General features: G+C 33.3%; 5 protein-coding genes across 5 annotated transcripts; 3 read left to right on the top strand and 2 right to left on the bottom strand.

The window, feature by feature from the left end:
* Window positions 1-95: 95 nt before the first annotated feature.
* Window positions 96-3,112, bottom strand: LOC130668681 (voltage-dependent anion-selective channel-like). Its single transcript, XM_057471076.1, has 6 exons — window positions 2,952-3,112; window positions 1,915-2,235; window positions 1,008-1,129; window positions 825-933; window positions 509-717; window positions 96-267 (listed from the first exon to the last, which is right to left on the bottom strand). Exons 2-6 carry the CDS (start codon window positions 2,232-2,234, stop codon window positions 176-178), a joined length of 852 nt encoding a protein of 283 aa, XP_057327059.1. The 5' UTR covers window position 2,235; window positions 2,952-3,112; the 3' UTR covers window positions 96-175.
* A 48-nt stretch (window positions 3,113-3,160) lies between these two features.
* On the top strand, window positions 3,161-8,947 carry LOC130668572 (uncharacterized). The gene is made up of 11 exons (XM_057470920.1): window positions 3,161-4,068; window positions 4,134-4,195; window positions 4,329-4,964; window positions 5,048-5,274; window positions 5,354-5,942; window positions 6,080-6,194; window positions 6,259-6,537; window positions 6,603-7,100; window positions 7,456-7,743; window positions 7,802-8,012; window positions 8,094-8,947. The coding sequence occupies exons 1-11, from the start codon at window positions 4,057-4,059 to the stop codon at window positions 8,402-8,404; spliced, it is 3,228 nt and encodes a 1,075-aa protein (XP_057326903.1). The 5' UTR covers window positions 3,161-4,056; the 3' UTR covers window positions 8,405-8,947.
* A 570-nt stretch (window positions 8,948-9,517) lies between these two features.
* On the top strand, window positions 9,518-12,159 carry LOC130668679 (erlin-2-B-like). Its single transcript, XM_057471074.1, has 4 exons — window positions 9,518-9,724; window positions 9,796-9,949; window positions 10,648-10,837; window positions 10,921-12,159. Exons 2-4 carry the CDS (start codon window positions 9,842-9,844, stop codon window positions 11,607-11,609), a joined length of 987 nt encoding a protein of 328 aa, XP_057327057.1. The 5' UTR covers window positions 9,518-9,724; window positions 9,796-9,841; the 3' UTR covers window positions 11,610-12,159.
* LOC130668682 (ragulator complex protein LAMTOR3-A) lies at window positions 12,019-14,723 on the top strand. The gene is made up of 3 exons (XM_057471077.1): window positions 12,019-12,158; window positions 13,066-13,293; window positions 13,359-14,723. Exons 1-3 carry the CDS (start codon window positions 12,150-12,152, stop codon window positions 13,494-13,496), a joined length of 375 nt encoding a protein of 124 aa, XP_057327060.1. The 5' UTR covers window positions 12,019-12,149; the 3' UTR covers window positions 13,497-14,723.
* Window positions 14,724-14,744: 21 nt separating this feature from the next.
* Window positions 14,745-16,863, bottom strand: LOC130668680 (glyoxylate reductase/hydroxypyruvate reductase-like). Its single transcript, XM_057471075.1, has 4 exons — window positions 16,694-16,863; window positions 16,503-16,630; window positions 16,244-16,433; window positions 14,745-15,421 (listed from the first exon to the last, which is right to left on the bottom strand). The coding sequence occupies exons 1-4, from the start codon at window positions 16,762-16,764 to the stop codon at window positions 14,851-14,853; spliced, it is 960 nt and encodes a 319-aa protein (XP_057327058.1). The 5' UTR covers window positions 16,765-16,863; the 3' UTR covers window positions 14,745-14,850.
* Between the last annotated feature and the right edge of the window lie 872 nt (window positions 16,864-17,735).

Here is a 17,735-nt window from a genome sequence, read left to right on the forward strand (position 1 = left end):
TTCATTTTAATCAGATTAGTATTGATCCGCGTAGACGTCTTAGTCGCTTTACTTAATTTAATTATTTCTTATCAACGTCATTATTTTAGTTGAGATTTAAATGGGACAAAATTAATTTTTTATTGATATCGTTTGTTGTTGGTGTTAATAAGATTGACACAATACATTAAATGATTTAAGCTTCGAGGTCGAAGGCCAAACCAATTTTGTGGCCACCAGAGCCGAAGTTTTTGCCGTCGATGTTCGTGGAGAGAGTGAGAGTGACGCCTGCAACAATTAAATAATAATAAACATTAGTACTTAGCAAGAGTACTTGGAGTTGTAAGCTAAGGCCTTAGTCGTACTCAAGAAAATATACGAGACATTCTATATTTAGATTAGCACGTGAGGACTAAAAATAATTGTCTTGGTAGCAGTCTCTTGTCTGAGTTTTGCTGAAGGGCAACTCTGCTCTGCGGGTGTGAACTCCCGCAAAGTTTTAAATTTTGATTTTAAATAAAGAACGTACCCTCGCGCATTTTTTGCTGGTATCCCAAACCAATTTGGAGCTGGGAATTAACCTTGGCTCTGACACAAGCGTCACTGTCAAGATCGTACTTGGTACCAAGACCAAACTGCGTAGCATTGTTGCTTGAATTCCACGCAATACTGATAGCGCCCTCCAATCCTGGCTTCACTTTGTGGTAAATGGATCCGTTGAACTCGCGGCCATTGTTCCTGAGATTTAAATAAATATAGATGTAGAGATGTAGACATTCACTGCTCATTAGCGCTGATTATGGTATAGATGATAATTATTATTGAGCAACGGTCTGTTTACTTACACGGAAGTGTGGACACCAAAGTCTTTTGCCGTGAAGCCCAAGGCAAAGTTGTTCTTGGTGATCTTGCTTCTTTGAGCATCAAATGATGTCTGATAACCAGCGAGCCATCCTGTAAAATAAAAAAAGGAGTTTAAAATTTTTTTTGATTACGCAATTAAATTATGAAAGAACATAATACGATACCTTGGTAACCGATTACGGCTGTTGAATGAATCAATGGAGCAGCGTTTAAGCTTAGATCGAAATCAGCTGTGGCTGATACATTTTCATGTTTGTATGTAGTCTTCAATTTTCCAGTCTTGCTCCTAAATTATTTGGAAAATTGGTATCTTATATTTATAATAATTATCAGTAGAGGTGCGAATAGTTCGAATCGATTCGACTAAAATTTTTTTCAATGATTCAAATTTTTGTCGGAGGTAAATAGAACTTAGATACAAATTTACGAGAATATTATTTTTGGTTATTTTACTCTCCACTAAATTAAAATTTAACGGGTGCATTCGGAAATGCTGCAGCTCTACTCTAGCCAAGTCTTGTCATATAGCGAGAGCTAGAGCTAGAGCATTTTCAAATGCACCCAATATTTAAAAGCTGATCAGAATTTTTTCAATTTGAATATAATAATTTTAAAAGTTACAAATAATTCAAAAATTCGATGATACTGAAATTAGCCGTTTAATAATTTTTGGATTTTTTAAAAAACGATAAATTTGAAAAAAAAAAATATTTGAAAAAATTGCACCTATAGCTTTTTAAATTTTCTACTTGTGCAATTTTTTTTTTTTTTTAATTGATTTGTTAAAAAAAGACCGGGAATTGTTGATTGTCTCAGGATCATAATTTAGCCGGCGTTGAATTATTTTTGGATTTTTTTCAAGCGATAAATTATAAAAAAAAAAATATTTGAAAAAATTGCACTTATAGTTTTTAAAATTTTCTACATGTGCATATTTTTATTTTTTTTTTCTTCAAATTTAATTGTTAAAAAAATTTTAATTGTCTGCTGACTTCATCATCATAAAATTCAAATAGTTATATTTGATTCGAACCCAATCCGCACACTTCAATTATAAATTATTTTCCATACCCAGTTTGGGGAGAAAAGGTACAACTGTATCCAATACTAAGTCCCTGAAGAAGTTTGTCAGCAATAGTAACATCTGTACCCAGAAGATTATCCGTATTCCACTTCTCAGTGAAAGTCAACCCGTACTCCTTGATCTTGTACTTGGTCTCCAAGTTTCCTACGACCACTCCAGTGTCCTGGTTCGAGAATCCTCCGCTGGAAAACTCAACACCCGACTCGGTCTTTGTCTTGACATCGAGCTTAAGTAACCCAAAGTGATATCCTTTGCCGAAGACATCACGGGCGTTCTTTCCCAAATCACCGTACGTTGGAGGAGCCATTCTAGAAAATGAATTAAATTCACAAATTAATCCACAGTAATTCAAGTCACCATACAGCAGTAGAGTAATCAGACGAGATTGAGATTCAGCTGACCCGCTTAATCCCGGTCATCTAGTTTGCCCCAGTTTTTATTCAAACTAGACTTGATAGAATAATTGATTGCTGTCACCTGGGCATGAAATACTTTTTTAAAAATAATTCTTATCAATGTCCGTAAAAAAACGTGTCCTATTTAATATAAATATTAATATCGCTGGGTAATTTATTGCCGATAAATAAATTTACGAAAAATATAATTAATCTAAGGCTTCGCGAAAAATGTTGGCGTCAGAAGGCGTTGCATATAAGCGGTATTGACCTGCTACGGTTATTACATAAGCCGTAGATCGTGTATATTAAAAGTTAAGTTGATGTGTCCCGGTGATAAACCTGAAAGCTTCTGCAGGGGCAAAGATTTACTAATTAAATAAATTAATTTATTAATTTTCTAAGCGCATTAAGATCACGATCATGAAATCAAAGTGAATTCAGAGCCTTGATCTCTCTGCGTAGGCTATTGTCCGAAGGTCACCCAGTACGACGTTACTTGTCGGATCAAACCTACCGGTAGATCAATAAACTCTGGTAAATTAATTATTATGAATGAATGAACCTGTTTTTTAAATAGTTATCTAATAGATTTGGTTTGTACTTATGGAAAATGGATTAATACTCACGTAATTTTAATTAAAAAACCAGCTGGTGTGCAAGAAAACTCGTATATTCACAAAACTGCGTGCGCGCAATGATGAACGATCTGCCGGCCAAGGAAATTCCTCCCACGGTAGGATTTCATTGCGCAGGCGCTTCATTTACGTCACCAACCCCTGGATGATTGCTTTTGTGAAGACCAGTAGATGTCGTTACTCGGCTGAAGTATCAGGAAATTGGTGAAAAAAATTAATAATTGAGCTCTGGAAGAGATGAAACGGAACCGTGGATTTTTGATGACAGCCATGGAGAGAACAAGAAATTGCGTCGATATCAGCATCATTCTCACGGAGAGAAAATTCAAAAAGCGCGCGGTTTATTAAAAATGACAGCGCGTAAATCGGCGGGTACTAAAACTCGATATCGTTGATCACTTAATTGACTCTGGTATTTTTCATTCGATTTGAGATAAAATTTATGAATTTTTCAAATTTTAGGAGGGAAAAAGAATTTCGATAATTCTGGTAATGACACGAGAAATTTTGCGGAGTTAACGCGGATTGAATTCGGAGTGAATTTGAATTCGGAGTGACTACGAAGCGGGTGACTATTTAATCTCGGAGTGAAGTTCACTTTGAAAGAGTTTATTTTAGTATTAAAACTTTGAATCGGAACAAACTCCCAATTTACTCCGTATACTGAATGATTTTTTTTTAAACTGCGGAACTCCGAGTGACGAAGAGAATTCGGATTTAAATAAAATCTGTATCCACTCAAAATTCACTCCCGATTTTTCGCAGCGCAGAATCTGACTAATTAATTGCAATGTAAGTCGAAGCATTTTTTTATTTTTAAAAAATTTGGTAATAAAATTCAAAAATTCCCGAGAGTTTTCAAAAACCAAAATACTTACTAGTGCCTCCTGCAGCACTACGTCGTTACTAAAAAGCCTGTGTGGCGGTAGAATTGTGTAGTAAAATCTAGATTTTACCATTTTGGCAGGCGCCCATACGACTTGGAGATATTTTTAATTTTGACGCGCGTATAAAGTCTTGAGTTGATCGGCTAGTTTATTTAGTCACTAATAATAAATCCAGATACACAGTACAGTTCTAATCAACAACAAAAATTATGGAATCACAAGTAAGTAAATTTATTTAATGACTTTTTTTCTAATCGACCACTAAATCAATTTATTAATTTTACAGAATACCCCAGGAATCGTATCAACATCAACCTACAGTATTCTTCATAATGATAAAATTGGAAGGTGGGTTCGTTGACTGACCTCTTTTCTATTTTAAATATTGCAATTGACAAAAAATTATTATACTTTTCTATCAGTGAAAGTCATTTTCAATTTTGAAGACCGCGTTCTCTAAATATTTAATTTATTTTATCAGATATATGGTCGCGAATAAAGATCTGGAGGCTGGTGAAGAAATTTTGTCTGAAACTCCATTCGTAGTTGGACCAAAAGCGTCGACATATCCGCTCTGCTTGTCCTGCTACACTTCCTGGCCCCAAGGTCCAGAGCAGCCTTTGTGCTCTAGATGCAGCTGGCCGGTTTGTAACGAAGACTGTGCTAACGCCGCGGTTCACAAAGACTACGAGTGCCCGATATTTGCTGCCGTGGGTGAAAAGTTCAACGTATCTGCGGCTCTAGAAGAAGCCAATGTCACTAGTGTACCTCAGCTAGAGTGTGTGACCCCTCTGCGGTTGCTACTTGCATCGGAAAAATTCCCCGAGAGATGGGAAAAAGAAGTCAAAATTATGGAGGCTCATAATCAGAAGAGATGCGTCAAAAAGCAGTGGAAAACTGACCACGTTAACATCGTCGCCTACCTAAGGGACCGTTTGAAACTCGACAGATTCTCCGACGAAATGATTCAGACGGCCTGTGGAATTTTGGAAATAAATTCCCATGAAATTAAAACGCCAATGGGGTTCTCTGCTCGCGCTTTGTATCCAACGGTTGCTGTTATGAGCCACTCCTGCGTATCAAATACCAGCCACAGTGTGTGCACTAGTGACTACAAGTAAGTTCTTGATCCAAATAAAATTTTCATGTAAAAATCTAAAAACTAGTTTTTTATTAATTGAAAATTATTTGTAATCCTAGGGTGGTTTTGAGAACGACACTCAAAGTTCCTAAAGGCAAAGAACTTTTTGGAAGTTACACCCACAGTTTATTGCCAACATTGATGAGAAGAGAAAATTTATTAGAAGGAAAACATTTTTCTTGTGCCTGCGCTCGATGTTCGGATCCAACAGAACTGGGAACTCACATGTCGTCACTCAAATGCAATAAATGTGACAATGGAGTCGTACTTCCTCTCGATTCTTTAGGTAATTACTGATAATTTTTGTTTTTTAAGCAACAAAATAAATTTATTTATAAACTAATGTTTGATATATTTATTTATAGACGCAGAGAGTAGTTGGAAGTGTACTCACTGCGAGTTCACAACATCTGGAGCAGCTGTCAAAAAAGTATTTGACGTAATAAACACAGAGGTAGAAGCCGCGGAAACCTACAACTCGCTAGACGGTGGGGATGCTGTGCACATTCGCGAGAATGTTATGAAAAAATACCACTCTGTCCTACATCCGCGGCACGCATTTCTCACGATCCTCCGGATGTCTCTGTCTCAACTTTACGGGCGGGTCGAAGAGTACAATCTCGATGACCTGCCGGACATCGTTCTCGAGCATAAAATCGACATCTGCAGACTACTACTCCAAGTGCTGGATGTCATTGAACCAGGATACACTAGAGCAAGAGCCTTAACACTCTACGAGCTTCACGCTCCATTACTTTTCATAGCAAAGTCTCAATGGAACGCCGGTGTGATAGACGAGGCTGCGTTGAAATCAAAAATGACCGAAGCCGCGAGTATTCTCAAAGAGGCGGTGACCATTTTAAATTTTGAACCATCGGACACAATGGAAGGACAGCTTGCGGTTGTTGCCAAAGAATCGTTAACGCAATTAGAAGAGTCAATAAATAATTTATAGTATTTATAAATATATATATTATAAAATATAAGTCTATGATATTTATTTTTAATCTTTAAAATGACATCTATTAATAAATTTTAATATGTCAAAAAATAGTACATATATTGTTTTTATTTACATCAACATTCATCAGTCAGTCAAGTCTACTAACGGTTTCTATTTTAGAACCAACTTGTGGAATAAGGGAAATGCATTTTCAGCCGTACTGTGTTTCAAGTGGGGTTCTAATTTTAAATAACTCTCAATTTGTACTCTGTAGAGTACCCGGCTCAATAAAACCTCTTCTAGAGAAAGTAGTCTTGTTAATTTTAGTTTTGTTCCGTCAACAAAATGCGTATTGAAGAAATAAAAAATGATTTAATTATCAAATACAAAGAATCTCGGTCAGAAAAACTCGGCAGATATTTAGTTTCGGCTAAAAAATTATCTTCTGGTGAAGTAATTTTACGCGATAACCCAGTAGTTGTTGGTGCGGCGTCTTTCAATGAAAATTATCTGTGTTTCTCATGTTTCCGGGTGATAAGAACTTCGAGTATCAGTTTGTCGTGCGGAAAATGCAAGGTTGCGATCTTCTGTTCGACTGCTTGTGAGGTAACGTTAGTATGCGATGTCTATCGTCAATTGACACTAAACTTTCACAGAAAATATTTTTTTAGACACGGAAATCTTTCCATACGGCGGAAGAATGTCAGTTGCTGCAGGATAAGCTGACTGGTGACTCGATAAATCAATTGGATGTCAAAGGAATTTTGCTACCGCTCAGGTTGTGGCTGATTAAAGAAAGTAACCCGGAGTTGTGGGACAAAATCATGAAACTGGAAGCTCATTTGGACGAAAGACGGAACACTGAAGTGTGGAAAGAGCGCCAGGAAGAAATCGTCGACGTTTTGAAGTCGTTTAAATTTACTGAAGAGAGTGACGAAGTAATCCAGCGACTATGTGGTATCATCGATGTTAATTCTTTCGAGTTGCGTTCTCCAGGAACTCTGGATTCCGCTCTACGAGGACTTTATGTAGAGGCTGCTCTGATGGCTCATGATTGCCGTGGAAATACTCATATTACTGTAGACGATGATTTCCAACTCACTGTCTACGCAAGTCGACCTATCGAAGAGGGCGAACCGATACTTTTTAATTATACTTCTTCATTACTTGTTAGTTTGATTTTTTTAATTAAATACTAAAAATGTATAAAAAATTGCGGAGTTAAATTCGGAGTAAACGCAGAGCGGATGATTGTGTATTTATTCAATCCCCTGGGAGTAAAATTCACTCTGCAGGGGTTTATTTTAAGATTGAAGCTCTGGTTCGGAGTGAATGTGATTTTTAAAAAAATCCAGATCACTCCGAAATCACTTCGCTAGAAAAAAAACTCCCAATTGACTCCGTATGCAGAGCGATTTTTTTTAAATCCGGGTGACGGGGGAAATTTAAATTGAAATAAAATCCGTAATCACTCCGGATTTTTTACAGTACATGTAATTTTATTTTATTAATTTTTTTCTTCAGGGTACTGCAGAAAGACGAGAACATTTGAGAAAAGGAAAATATTTTGAGTGCGAATGCCCAATGTGTGAAGATCCAGAAGAACTTGGCGCTAATCTCAGTACCATTTATTGTCCGCGATGTAAAGAAGGATTTATTGTATACGAAGGCAAGTCGGAAATAAATCCTTATTTGAAAGAAAAAAATTGGAAATGCAAAAAATGTCTGCGATGTTATTCTGGATCGTTAATTAAAACCACTTTAGAATTAACTAAGACACGAATTGATGAAGCTGATGGTTCTCGGGTCAAGGTAAATTGAAACAAAAATAAATTTATTAAATTATTTACTTATATTTAATTTTTTTTAGGAGTTGGAAAATCTATTGAATAATTTATCGTCTATGATGCACACGAATCATTTTCTCATCATGAGTTTGAAGCAAAAATTATTAGCTTTGTACCGAAAAGAAATAACTTGTCTGAATCCTAAGAAAAAAACTTTACAGCGCATGATGAAACTCTGCAAAGAAATATTACAAGTTTTAGAAATTGTCGAGCCTGGAATTTCCCGACTGAAGGGTAAATTAATTACGACAATTTATTCAAAAATTAATATGAGTCTCATGATTATAAATATAAATTTATTTGCTCAATGATTAGGTATACTGCTGTATGAAATCCATCTACCGATTGTAATAATAGCGAATAAAGACTACGCGTCTAGAGAAATAACATCTGAAGAACTGGCAGAACGTCTTGAAGAAGCTGAAAGTTATTTGAAAAAATCACTGAGCATGTTGTTGATCGAGCCTGCGTCTACTCCCGAAGGCATTTTAGCAAAACGTGCGCTTAAAGAATACAAATCATTGAGATTAAATCTTGATGACGTCAGATCATTGCCACCGTCACCACAGTCCAAAAAAATTGATTTTGAACTGATGAAAAAACGTAGAAATAGAAAAAATAAATGAATATTGTTTGTTGTAAAATAAATATTTAATCGGGGTAGAGGTGCCATTTTTAGCCACTGCTCCATTTTTTGACACTTAATACTTTATTTTAATTAATAAATAAGCCCGAGTCAAAATATTAGACGTAAATTGAATGTTTTTAACGTAAATTGAACGTTCTTAATGCTTTGAACGTATATGAACATTTAAAATGAAGGTTCAACGTTTCTATAGTACCCGAAATGTAACTTCGTCTCACGAATCTAATAAAATTTTAATGAAACCTACTAAAAAAAGGTCATAAAAGTGACCTTGGATTGTTCGAATGCTACGTAGGTATTTCTAAGACGTTAAAAACGTTCAATTTACGTCTAATATTTTGACTCGGGAGTATTAAAAAAATTAATTGTCATTGTGAATTTTTAAAATTATTTTATTAAAATTTTTTAAGTGTCTAAAACTGACCCTATAGTGGACAAAAACGCTTTTACTCTACATTTAATTCAAAATGTCAATAAATAAAAATCTGGTTCTGTTATGAAATAAAAAAAAACTATATATTATATATTTATATATATTAAGGTATGTTATTTCACAGCAACATTTTATCTTCAGTAGACCATTTCATCTGCAAATTTTTTGAAATTTCGATACTCGTTAGTTATTTGCATTTGAATATCAATTTCTTTCAAAAAGTCATATTTTGATTTCGATCAATTGAAAAATACAAATTGTTCATTTTTTTTACGTAAAATTTTTTTATCTAATTATCAAATCATTGAAAAAAATCATGTATTTATTCTAAAGACAATTAAAGATTAACTTTATTTACTTTCTTAAAAAAATTTTTGTCGAATAACAAAAACATTTCTTCGAACCAGTCAAATTTTTCTTTTGTAGAAAACTGATTTTTTCAACCCCAAAAAACTACTCTGAAATAACGCACCCCATATATGTATAATGTGGTGCGCACCCCAATATATAAGTATGTATACATACATACATATATATTCCATAATTTCTCATAATAACAATAATTATATCAATAATAAATAAATGTCCATCAGAAATTTATAAAAAAATGAATAAATAAACGCATGCGCTTTTTAAATTACAAACACCAATGAACACCATCCACCCTCATCAACGGACATGACGTGGTACAAAAATACTTTCCTGATTGTTGTTTATATAGTGAGGAATGCAAACCGGTACTGTAGACACCAAGTGAATTATTCTGTTTAAAAAAAAATGTCAAATCTGTCCCATTAAATAACCGGTTAATTCTGATAATAAAAACTTCAATTCCATATTTTATTTCGTATCAGTTTCGTCGCTCAGGTACAGTTGTCCTCTTGTTTTACCTTTTTCATACATAACCTCGTCTTACTGTTGACTGTTTCAAATTTCAGTGACTTAATTACTCCCTAATTGCATATTTATAAGTAAAGAATCATCATGTTGGATCAAAGTGTCATTGGTCTTTGCATTATCGTTGGGTTAGCAGGAGTATTCAATTTTTCAATTCACAAAATTGATGAAGGTCATGTTGGTGTTTACTTTCGGGTAAGTTTTTTTTTAGCAAAAATTTTGATGATACTGAATTTAGCTGACGTCTAATAATTTTTGGGTTTTATTCCAAACGTTAAATTATTATAAAAAAAAAATATTTTAAATAATTGCACCCATAGTTTTTTAAATTTTCTACATGTGCATATTTTTAGATTTTTTTTTTTGTAATTAGTTTAAAAAAATTCAAAAATTGTTAATTATCTGCTAACTTCCGGAATGATACTGAAGTTAGCCGACGTCTAATAATTTTTGGATTTTTTTAAGGCGAGAAATTATAAAAAAAAAACTATTTCAAAAAATTACACTTATAGTCTTTTAAATTTTCTACATGTGCATATTTTTAGTTTTTTTTTTTCTTCAAATTTAATAGTTAAAATAAATCCAAAAATTTTTATTTGTCTGCTAACTTCAGGATCGTACTTCCGGATCATAAAATTTAGCAATCATGAGTGTGAATGTAGCAGGCGTCAGATAAATTAAAAATTATAAATGAATAGAGTAAATAATTTAAAAAATAAAATTAAAAAAAAATGCACTTATTAATTTCAAAATTTTTTTAAATGCGCATTTTTTAAAAATTTTATTTGAATAATTATTTACTCTCCTTATTATTATTTTAAAATTTGTCTGACGTCTGCTACATTCACACTCATTAACAATTAATAAATAATTAATTTAAAATTATTAATTAGGGAGGCGCATTATTACCACAAGTTAGTCAGCCAGGTTTTCATATGATGGTTCCATTATTGACAACATTTAGATCTGTGCAAGTGACTTTACAAACTGATGAAGTTAAAAACGTTCCTTGTGGTACCAGTGGCGGTGTCATGATATATTTCGATCGCATTGAAGTTGTTAATATACTCGACTCTAATGCTGGTAATATATAATAAATATAACAATCATCAACCACAATCATCAATGACAGCTAATTGAATAATTCATTAATTACTTTTATCTAGTGTACAATATGGTAAGAAATTTTACTGCTGATTACGACAGGACGTTGATCTTCAATAAAGTCCACCACGAACTCAATCAATTCTGTTCAATCCACACTCTCCATGAAGTGTACATCGATTTATTCGATCAAATCGACGAGAACCTGAAGAACGCGCTGCAGAAAGATTTAAATGAACTGGCGCCAGGCCTCAGTATCCAAGCGGTCCGTGTGACCAAACCCAAAATACCCGAGACAATACGAAAGAACTACGAGTTGATGGAGGGCGAAAAGACCAAGCTGCTGATATCAACTCAGCACCAGAAGGTGGTAGAAAAAGATGCTGAGACAGATCGTAAAAAAGCTCTGATTGAAGCTGAGAAAGAGTCGCAGGTCGCGTCGATTCAGTATAACCAGAAAATAATGGAGAAAGAATCTCTGCAACGCATGGCTTCGATTGAAGACGCGATGCATTTAGCTCGTGAGAAAAGTCGCTCGGATGCTGATTTTTATCAGATGAAGCGACAAGCGGAAGCTAATCAGTTACTCCTGACTAAAGAGTTCCTGGAGCTTAAAAAGTATGAATCGTTGGCCAAGAACGCGAAGATTTACTATGGTCAGGACATTCCGAAGATGTTTGCCATGGGCGGGTGCTCTACTGATCCAAATCTAGGCACTCATACAAATGTAGAGCTTGATAAAAACGATTGAAATTAAACCGGTTACTTATTTATTAATTTTTTTATTTTGTTCTTAATTTACATCTCATTGATACCTGATAATAATAATAATAATTAATTAATTAATTAATTATAATCATAAGTAATTAATTTATAACTCCTGTAAATCATCAAATGCATTTATGTTAAGTAATTTAAATAAAACTTGTTTTTTAAATCAACTGTCAATTTGCAGATTCAAATATTTCCCGCCAGTAGTTTAAATTTTTGACACGACTCGCGTCTCGAATATCGATAGATTATTAAAAAACAATAATAATTCTATCAAAACAAACTTACAAGACTGGTTTTTTATAATTAAAAGTTCAAATAAATATTTACATACCTGGTAATTTAAAAAAATAATTATTTTGACGTTAGTAAAATATAAATTAATTGATTAATTTTTGAAATGTACGGAGCACAATAAAGAGTGACGTCAGATGTTATGAATCAGGTTTCAATTTTAGTCAACTTTATCACGTTAAATAAATAATAATTGCAATAATAAATTATTTTTTAAAGCACGAACATGACAGTGGTGAGTTGATGGATATTTGAAATTTTTTAATTATGTTACTGATAATTAATTTATATGAATTGATGCCGAAGTACTGAGTGTGAATTTAGCTGACAAGGAATTTTTTAATTCTTTGAATAAATAAATAAAATGTCAGTAGAATAAAAAAATTAAAAAATGCGCATTTGAATTTTTGAAAAATCAGTTCGCGCATTTTTTTAAATTTTATTATTTTAATTTATTTAATTATTTGAAATTTGTAGTCTCATGTCACATTCGCACTCATGCTGACAGGGCTGTCATTAAAAAAATTTATGTATTTTCAAAAAAAAAAAAGGAAATACTGACAGGCAAAAATTTATAAAATCCAGATAAATAATTTTCTTGTATGTATTTTTTATAAATTTTTCTGATGACTTGGTAATTAAAAACACCAAAATTTTCATGGTACTGAGGTTAGCCGACATCTGATAATTTTTGTACTTTTTTCAAAATGATAAAAAAAAATACTTTAAAAAATTGCACCTACAGATTTTTGAATTTTCTACATGTGCATATTTTTAATTGATTTGTTGAAAAAAAATCAAAAAATAGTTCATTGCCTGTTAACCAGGATCACAAATTTTCAGATGTCGGATACTTTCAGCGGTGTGTCGTCAATTGATCACAAGGATTTTATACCACGACAAGTGATCCCTACAAATTGATCCCACTGACATCTAATCCCATCGACATACGGTTGAAAATGATGAAGATAAAGGTTTTGAAGATGAAGATAATGAAAGTTATAAAAATCTTTATGAAACTGATGAATTAGAAGATCAGCTGTCAGTTGAATCTAGTCTGTGAGATCAATTGCTGGGGATCAGTTGTCATGGAACACTTTTAGCATCATTATATACAAGGTTATAATTGTCTTTGTTTTTAGGAACTAAAAAAGTTTTTGTATCAATTGCTGAACAGTGTGGAAGGTTTGCACAGTATCCTAATAACTGACCGTGATGGAGTACCAGTCGTATCAGTATCTACGGATACTGCTCCAGAGTTGGCTATGAGAGCCAGTTTTTTATCAACATTTGGCATGGCTACGGATCAAGGGAGTAAACTAGGCCTGGGGAAGAACAAAACAATCATGTGCATGTACAGCAGTTATCAGGTAAAATTATTTATCAATGACAGGATATTGATCATGTAGAATTAATAATTTTAAATCTATTGCAGGTGATCCAAATGAATAAGCTGCCTCTGGTTGTCAGTTTTATAGCCTCGCACTCGTGTAACACCGGGCATATATTGGCGCTGGAAACTCGTATTGACCCGATCTTGTGTAATTTGAAATGCGCTGTCGTGGAGGCCTGATGGTTACCAATTGTCCATTACGGATGATGAATTTTCGATTTTATTTTTATGTTTATTTTAAATTGAAAGCGTTTATGTGATCAAGTGAAATGGAATTATGAGAGATTTATAATATTTAGAGAGAGGGAGAGTTGGTTGCATATACTAAACGAAACAGACAAATATATACATATATAATGAATGAAAATTATCATATATTGAGTCCAGTGTCTCTGACGTTCTGTGAGCTCGATTTTTTTAATTTGTAATGTCACCGAAATAATACAACGGCAGTGTTACAATTCTACTCACAACATCTCTACTCAAGTAGCTATAGCTCTACTCACAGCTTTACTCAGCCTCAACTCAACTTACAGTTCTTTTTACTCAGGTTTAACTCTACTCAGTTGGATCTTTACTCAGCTTCAACCAGACTCAGCTACAATTCTACTCACGTATTTTAGTCTATCGATAAAATATCAATTCTTTGTAAGTAGAATTGTAGCTGAGTCTGGCTGAAGATGAGTGAAGATACAACTGAGTAGAGTTGAACCTGAGTAAAAAAATCTGTGAGTAGAGTTACGGCAGATTGCCATGTCTGCTCAGAACTAAACTACCTCGTACCAACTTTATTCAAAAATCGTTAGCCCTAATAGCTCAGCTCAAAAATTTCTTGATTCCCAGATTTCTTTATTCCAAGACATCTCTGCCCAAACTTTTGAGAAAAAATAAACAACTCAGTAAGCAGGAAAATGCTTTCTTTTTCTCAGAAATTTGGATAGAGATGTCTTGGAATAATGATGTAATGGAATAAAAAAACCAAGAAATTTTTAAGCTGAGCTATTAAGGCTAAAGATATTTGAATAAAGTTGGTACGAGGTAGTGAGGTTTTGAGTAGACATGGCAATCTGTCAGAGTTACAGTTGAGTCTAGTTGAAGCTGAGTAAAAATACAACTGAGTAGATTTAAACCTGAGTAAAAAGAACTGTGAGTAGAATTGTAAAACTGCCGTTTTGTTGATAATTGTGTATCAAAAACTAATATACATTTTATAAGACATTAGTATATAAGAAATTTTTTGATGGTATATTAGATATAGATTTATAATAAATGGTATCGAATGTCCCTTTGATAATTTTAAAATTACCATTTAATTAATAGTTGGAAAATTTTTTTAAAAATAATTATTTTAATTTAAGTCTTCTTAATAAATCAATAGTCTTATACATTATTCAGGTTGTTGGGAAATATATTAATTATATATTTAAATTGTCCAGTTCCTGGTTCCTTTTATTTTATTTTTAAGTTCATACTTATGAAACAAAACGATGAAAAATTAATTAATTAATTAATTATGTGAAAATTGTAGAAAACTTCACAGCGGATAGACAAGAGGTTTCCCTTCCATAGCATTGATAATATTCTGAGCAGCAACAACTGCCATGTCATTGCGAGTTTTGACAGTAGCACTGCCAATATGGGGAACTATTTCTAAATTTGGAAGTTTGAGTAACTCGTGGTCCGTTGGCAGAGGCTCAGGGTCAGTGACATCCAGCCCAGCGGCAAATATTTTGTTTTCCTTCAGAGCTTTTACCAGAGCATCAGTTTTCACAATAGCACCACGAGCGATGTTAACAAATACTGCAGTTTTTTTCATTTTGCCAAACGCCGCGTCGTCAAAAAGCCCCCGGGTCTCGATTGTCAGCGGAGCAGCGACGACCACAAAGTCACTGCGCTCCAAAAGATCGTCCAGTGACACAAATTCGGCTCCTATTTCATCGCCCCTTTTTTTAGGCGAGTGACCGGTGTATAAAAATCGTCCGATTTCAAATGGAATCAGTCTTTTAGCGATCGCCAGACCGATCATTCCTAATCCGACGATTCCAACCGTAGAGCCACGAATGTCTTGACCCAGTAACCACGTGGGTTTATTCTCTGTCTTGCCTCTAAAGATTCAAATAAACAAAATTAAATTATTTATTCAACATGATACTGAAGTAGCGAACAATTAAAAATTTTTGGATTTTTTTTTAACTATTAAATTTGAAGAAAAAAATAAATAAAAATATGCACGTGTAAAAAATTTAAAAGACTACAAATGCATTCATTCTAAATATTTTTTTTTTCATGATTTATCGTTTTTTAAAAAATCCAAAAATTATTAGACGTCGGCTAATTTCAGTATCATGAAGTAGCCAACGTTTAATAATTTTTTGATTTTTTTTAGACACGATAAATTATAAAAAAAAAAATTCAAAAAATTGCGCCTGTAGATTTTTTAATTTTCTACATGTACATATTTTTATTTTATTTTATTTTTTGGAAAGTTTACGGTTTCCGTGGCGCCGTCAAATGACCGCGAATTCTTGTAGAACTCGACGAAATAAGACTTTTTTTCAAATAGCTGTAACTTTTTTAAAAATGAACTAATTCAGACGTTTTTTTTTTTCAAAATTTTCATCTTTAAATGTAGTTTTCGAAAAAAAATACAAAGAAAATGAAGATATTAAAATCTACGAAATTTTTCACTTTTTTTAAAAAATCACATTTTTCCCAAAATCCATTTTTTTCGAAAACGAAGCGAGATATCGAAAAATTTTATTCTTTAAAAAAGTCTTATTTTGTTGAGTTCTGTATGAATTCGCAGTTTCGCAATCCCCTATTTTTTTTTTTAATCGATTTGTTGGAAAACAAATCTGAAATTTATTAATCATCCATTAATTTCAGAATAATTATTGAACATAAAATAATTAAAAATATTTTCCTACGCTTCAAGTAATAAACGGCCTTCATGAGCACGTCGTGCTGCATTTAATAAAAGCATGACAGCAACTTCTGCTACCGCTGCGTTTAAAACAACCGGAGTATGCCCAACTTTAATACCCCGACGTTTTATTTCCGGTACATCCAGATGATCGTATCCAGCTGACATCGTCGAAATAACTTTCAGAGATGACCCTGAGATAAAAAATTAACCATAGCAACAAAAAAATTTATTTTAAAATTCAAATATTAAAAATTAAATACCAGCCATGTCCAGAAACTCGGAATTTACATTATGGTGGCCTACTAAAAAAAGAGCGTCATGTCCAGGTATAGCACGAAGAATTTCTTCTCTCGTTGGACTCGCACCCGGAATAATTGTCAGCTCACATCTGTTGAGGTAAAAAAATTAAAGGAATAATTTTAAAAAAAAGTATTTAACAAATATAATTTACTTTGTCCGCAAAAGATCTAGACCAGCTGACGGAATGTCATCACGAGCTACCAGAACCTTTGGCTTCGACATGTTCGTGATTTAGTTAATTTTAAAATCAAAACAAAAAAATTGTTTATCTTATCAGAGAGACTGGAAAACTATTAACTGATAAACTGCGCGCTTTATTATATAAACCCAAGATATTTGATCCATTGCGCAAGCGCTGAATTTACCGCGATAATCGGTATCTTTTCCGGCTTAAAAAAATTTTGAATACCACATAATAAATAACCCAAATATAAATTTCCTGTACGAAAATAAAAACTAGCGGTCAATTTGATTGCACTGATGATAAATTGTATTAAATATAATAATATACGAAGGCTGTAACGTAAGAGTTAAATAAAATTGAAAGAAATTTATAAACTTGTACTGGGAGAGTAGACTCGCACAGAATAGCGCGAAAATCAAATAGTGGTTTGTTACTTCCTCGCTGTCCTGATACTCTGATCATATCAGGCGTTACTTTTCTCCGAGTGATGGACAAGTTCATGTCCGTTTGACCCGGTCACTGTCTTGTGTTGGCTTCTATTCAAACCCACCACATATGTATGCATATTATGTATGTTATATATGTATATATACATATATATGTATATATTTATTCATAGAATGACCTACACTCGACGATAACATACCTGCGTTCAAAGGTATTAGCCTGATAACTATTTCTCAAACTATACTTGTAATAGTATAATAGAGAGGAGATCGGGGCAGGACGGACCCCCTCCAAACAATTTAAAAAAAATTCTTTTCTAAATAACTGTGGATTTTTCACAGTAAAAGAGGATCCGGCAAAATCAACACATATCGTGTGTAAAACTAAGTTTTACACTTATTTATATATTATTTTTACATATGTGAGTGAAATAGTCGAGTTTCAAATGAACTGTTTTCATAGACAAAGACCCAAATCATTAATAAAATATTTCATTCGATACCCAAAGTTATAAATTATCGAATGAAATGTTTCTCGTTCGGAAATTTGAGTCTGAGCGGCT

This window comes from Microplitis mediator, chromosome 5 (genome assembly GCF_029852145.1).
Source record: "Microplitis mediator isolate UGA2020A chromosome 5, iyMicMedi2.1, whole genome shotgun sequence".
Lineage (NCBI taxonomy): Eukaryota > Metazoa > Arthropoda > Insecta > Hymenoptera > Braconidae > Microplitis > Microplitis mediator.

Coding starts and splice junctions, on each gene's coding strand:
- LOC130668572 (XM_057470920.1), top strand. Junction 4,196..4,328: donor CATAATGATAAAATTGGAAG/GTGGGTTCGTTG, acceptor TTATTTTATCAG/ATATATGGTCGCGAATAAAG. Junction 8,013..8,093: donor TGGAATTTCCCGACTGAAGG/GTAAATTAATTA, acceptor CTCAATGATTAG/GTATACTGCTGTATGAAATC.
- LOC130668681 (XM_057471076.1), bottom strand. CDS start 2,234: ATGGCTCCTCCAACGTACGGTGATTTGGGAAAGAACGCCCGTGATGTC. Junction 934..1,007: donor AGCCGTAATCGGTTACCAAG/GTATCGTATTAT, acceptor TTTATTTTACAG/GATGGCTCGCTGGTTATCAG. Junction 718..824: donor TTTGGTGTCCACACTTCCGT/GTAAGTAAACAG, acceptor TTTAAATCTCAG/GAACAATGGCCGCGAGTTCA.
- LOC130668679 (XM_057471074.1), top strand. CDS start 9,842: ATGTTGGATCAAAGTGTCATTGGTCTTTGCATTATCGTTGGGTTAGCA. Junction 9,950..10,647: donor ATGTTGGTGTTTACTTTCGG/GTAAGTTTTTTT, acceptor ATTATTAATTAG/GGAGGCGCATTATTACCACA. Junction 10,838..10,920: donor TATACTCGACTCTAATGCTG/GTAATATATAAT, acceptor ACTTTTATCTAG/TGTACAATATGGTAAGAAAT.
- LOC130668682 (XM_057471077.1), top strand. Junction 13,294..13,358: donor GCATGTACAGCAGTTATCAG/GTAAAATTATTT, acceptor AATCTATTGCAG/GTGATCCAAATGAATAAGCT.
- LOC130668680 (XM_057471075.1), bottom strand. CDS start 16,764: ATGTCGAAGCCAAAGGTTCTGGTAGCTCGTGATGACATTCCGTCAGCT. Junction 16,434..16,502: donor CGAGTTTCTGGACATGGCTG/GTATTTAATTTT, acceptor TTTTTATCTCAG/GGTCATCTCTGAAAGTTATT. Junction 15,422..16,243: donor GGCCGTTTATTACTTGAAGC/GTAGGAAAATAT, acceptor TTGAATCTTTAG/AGGCAAGACAGAGAATAAAC.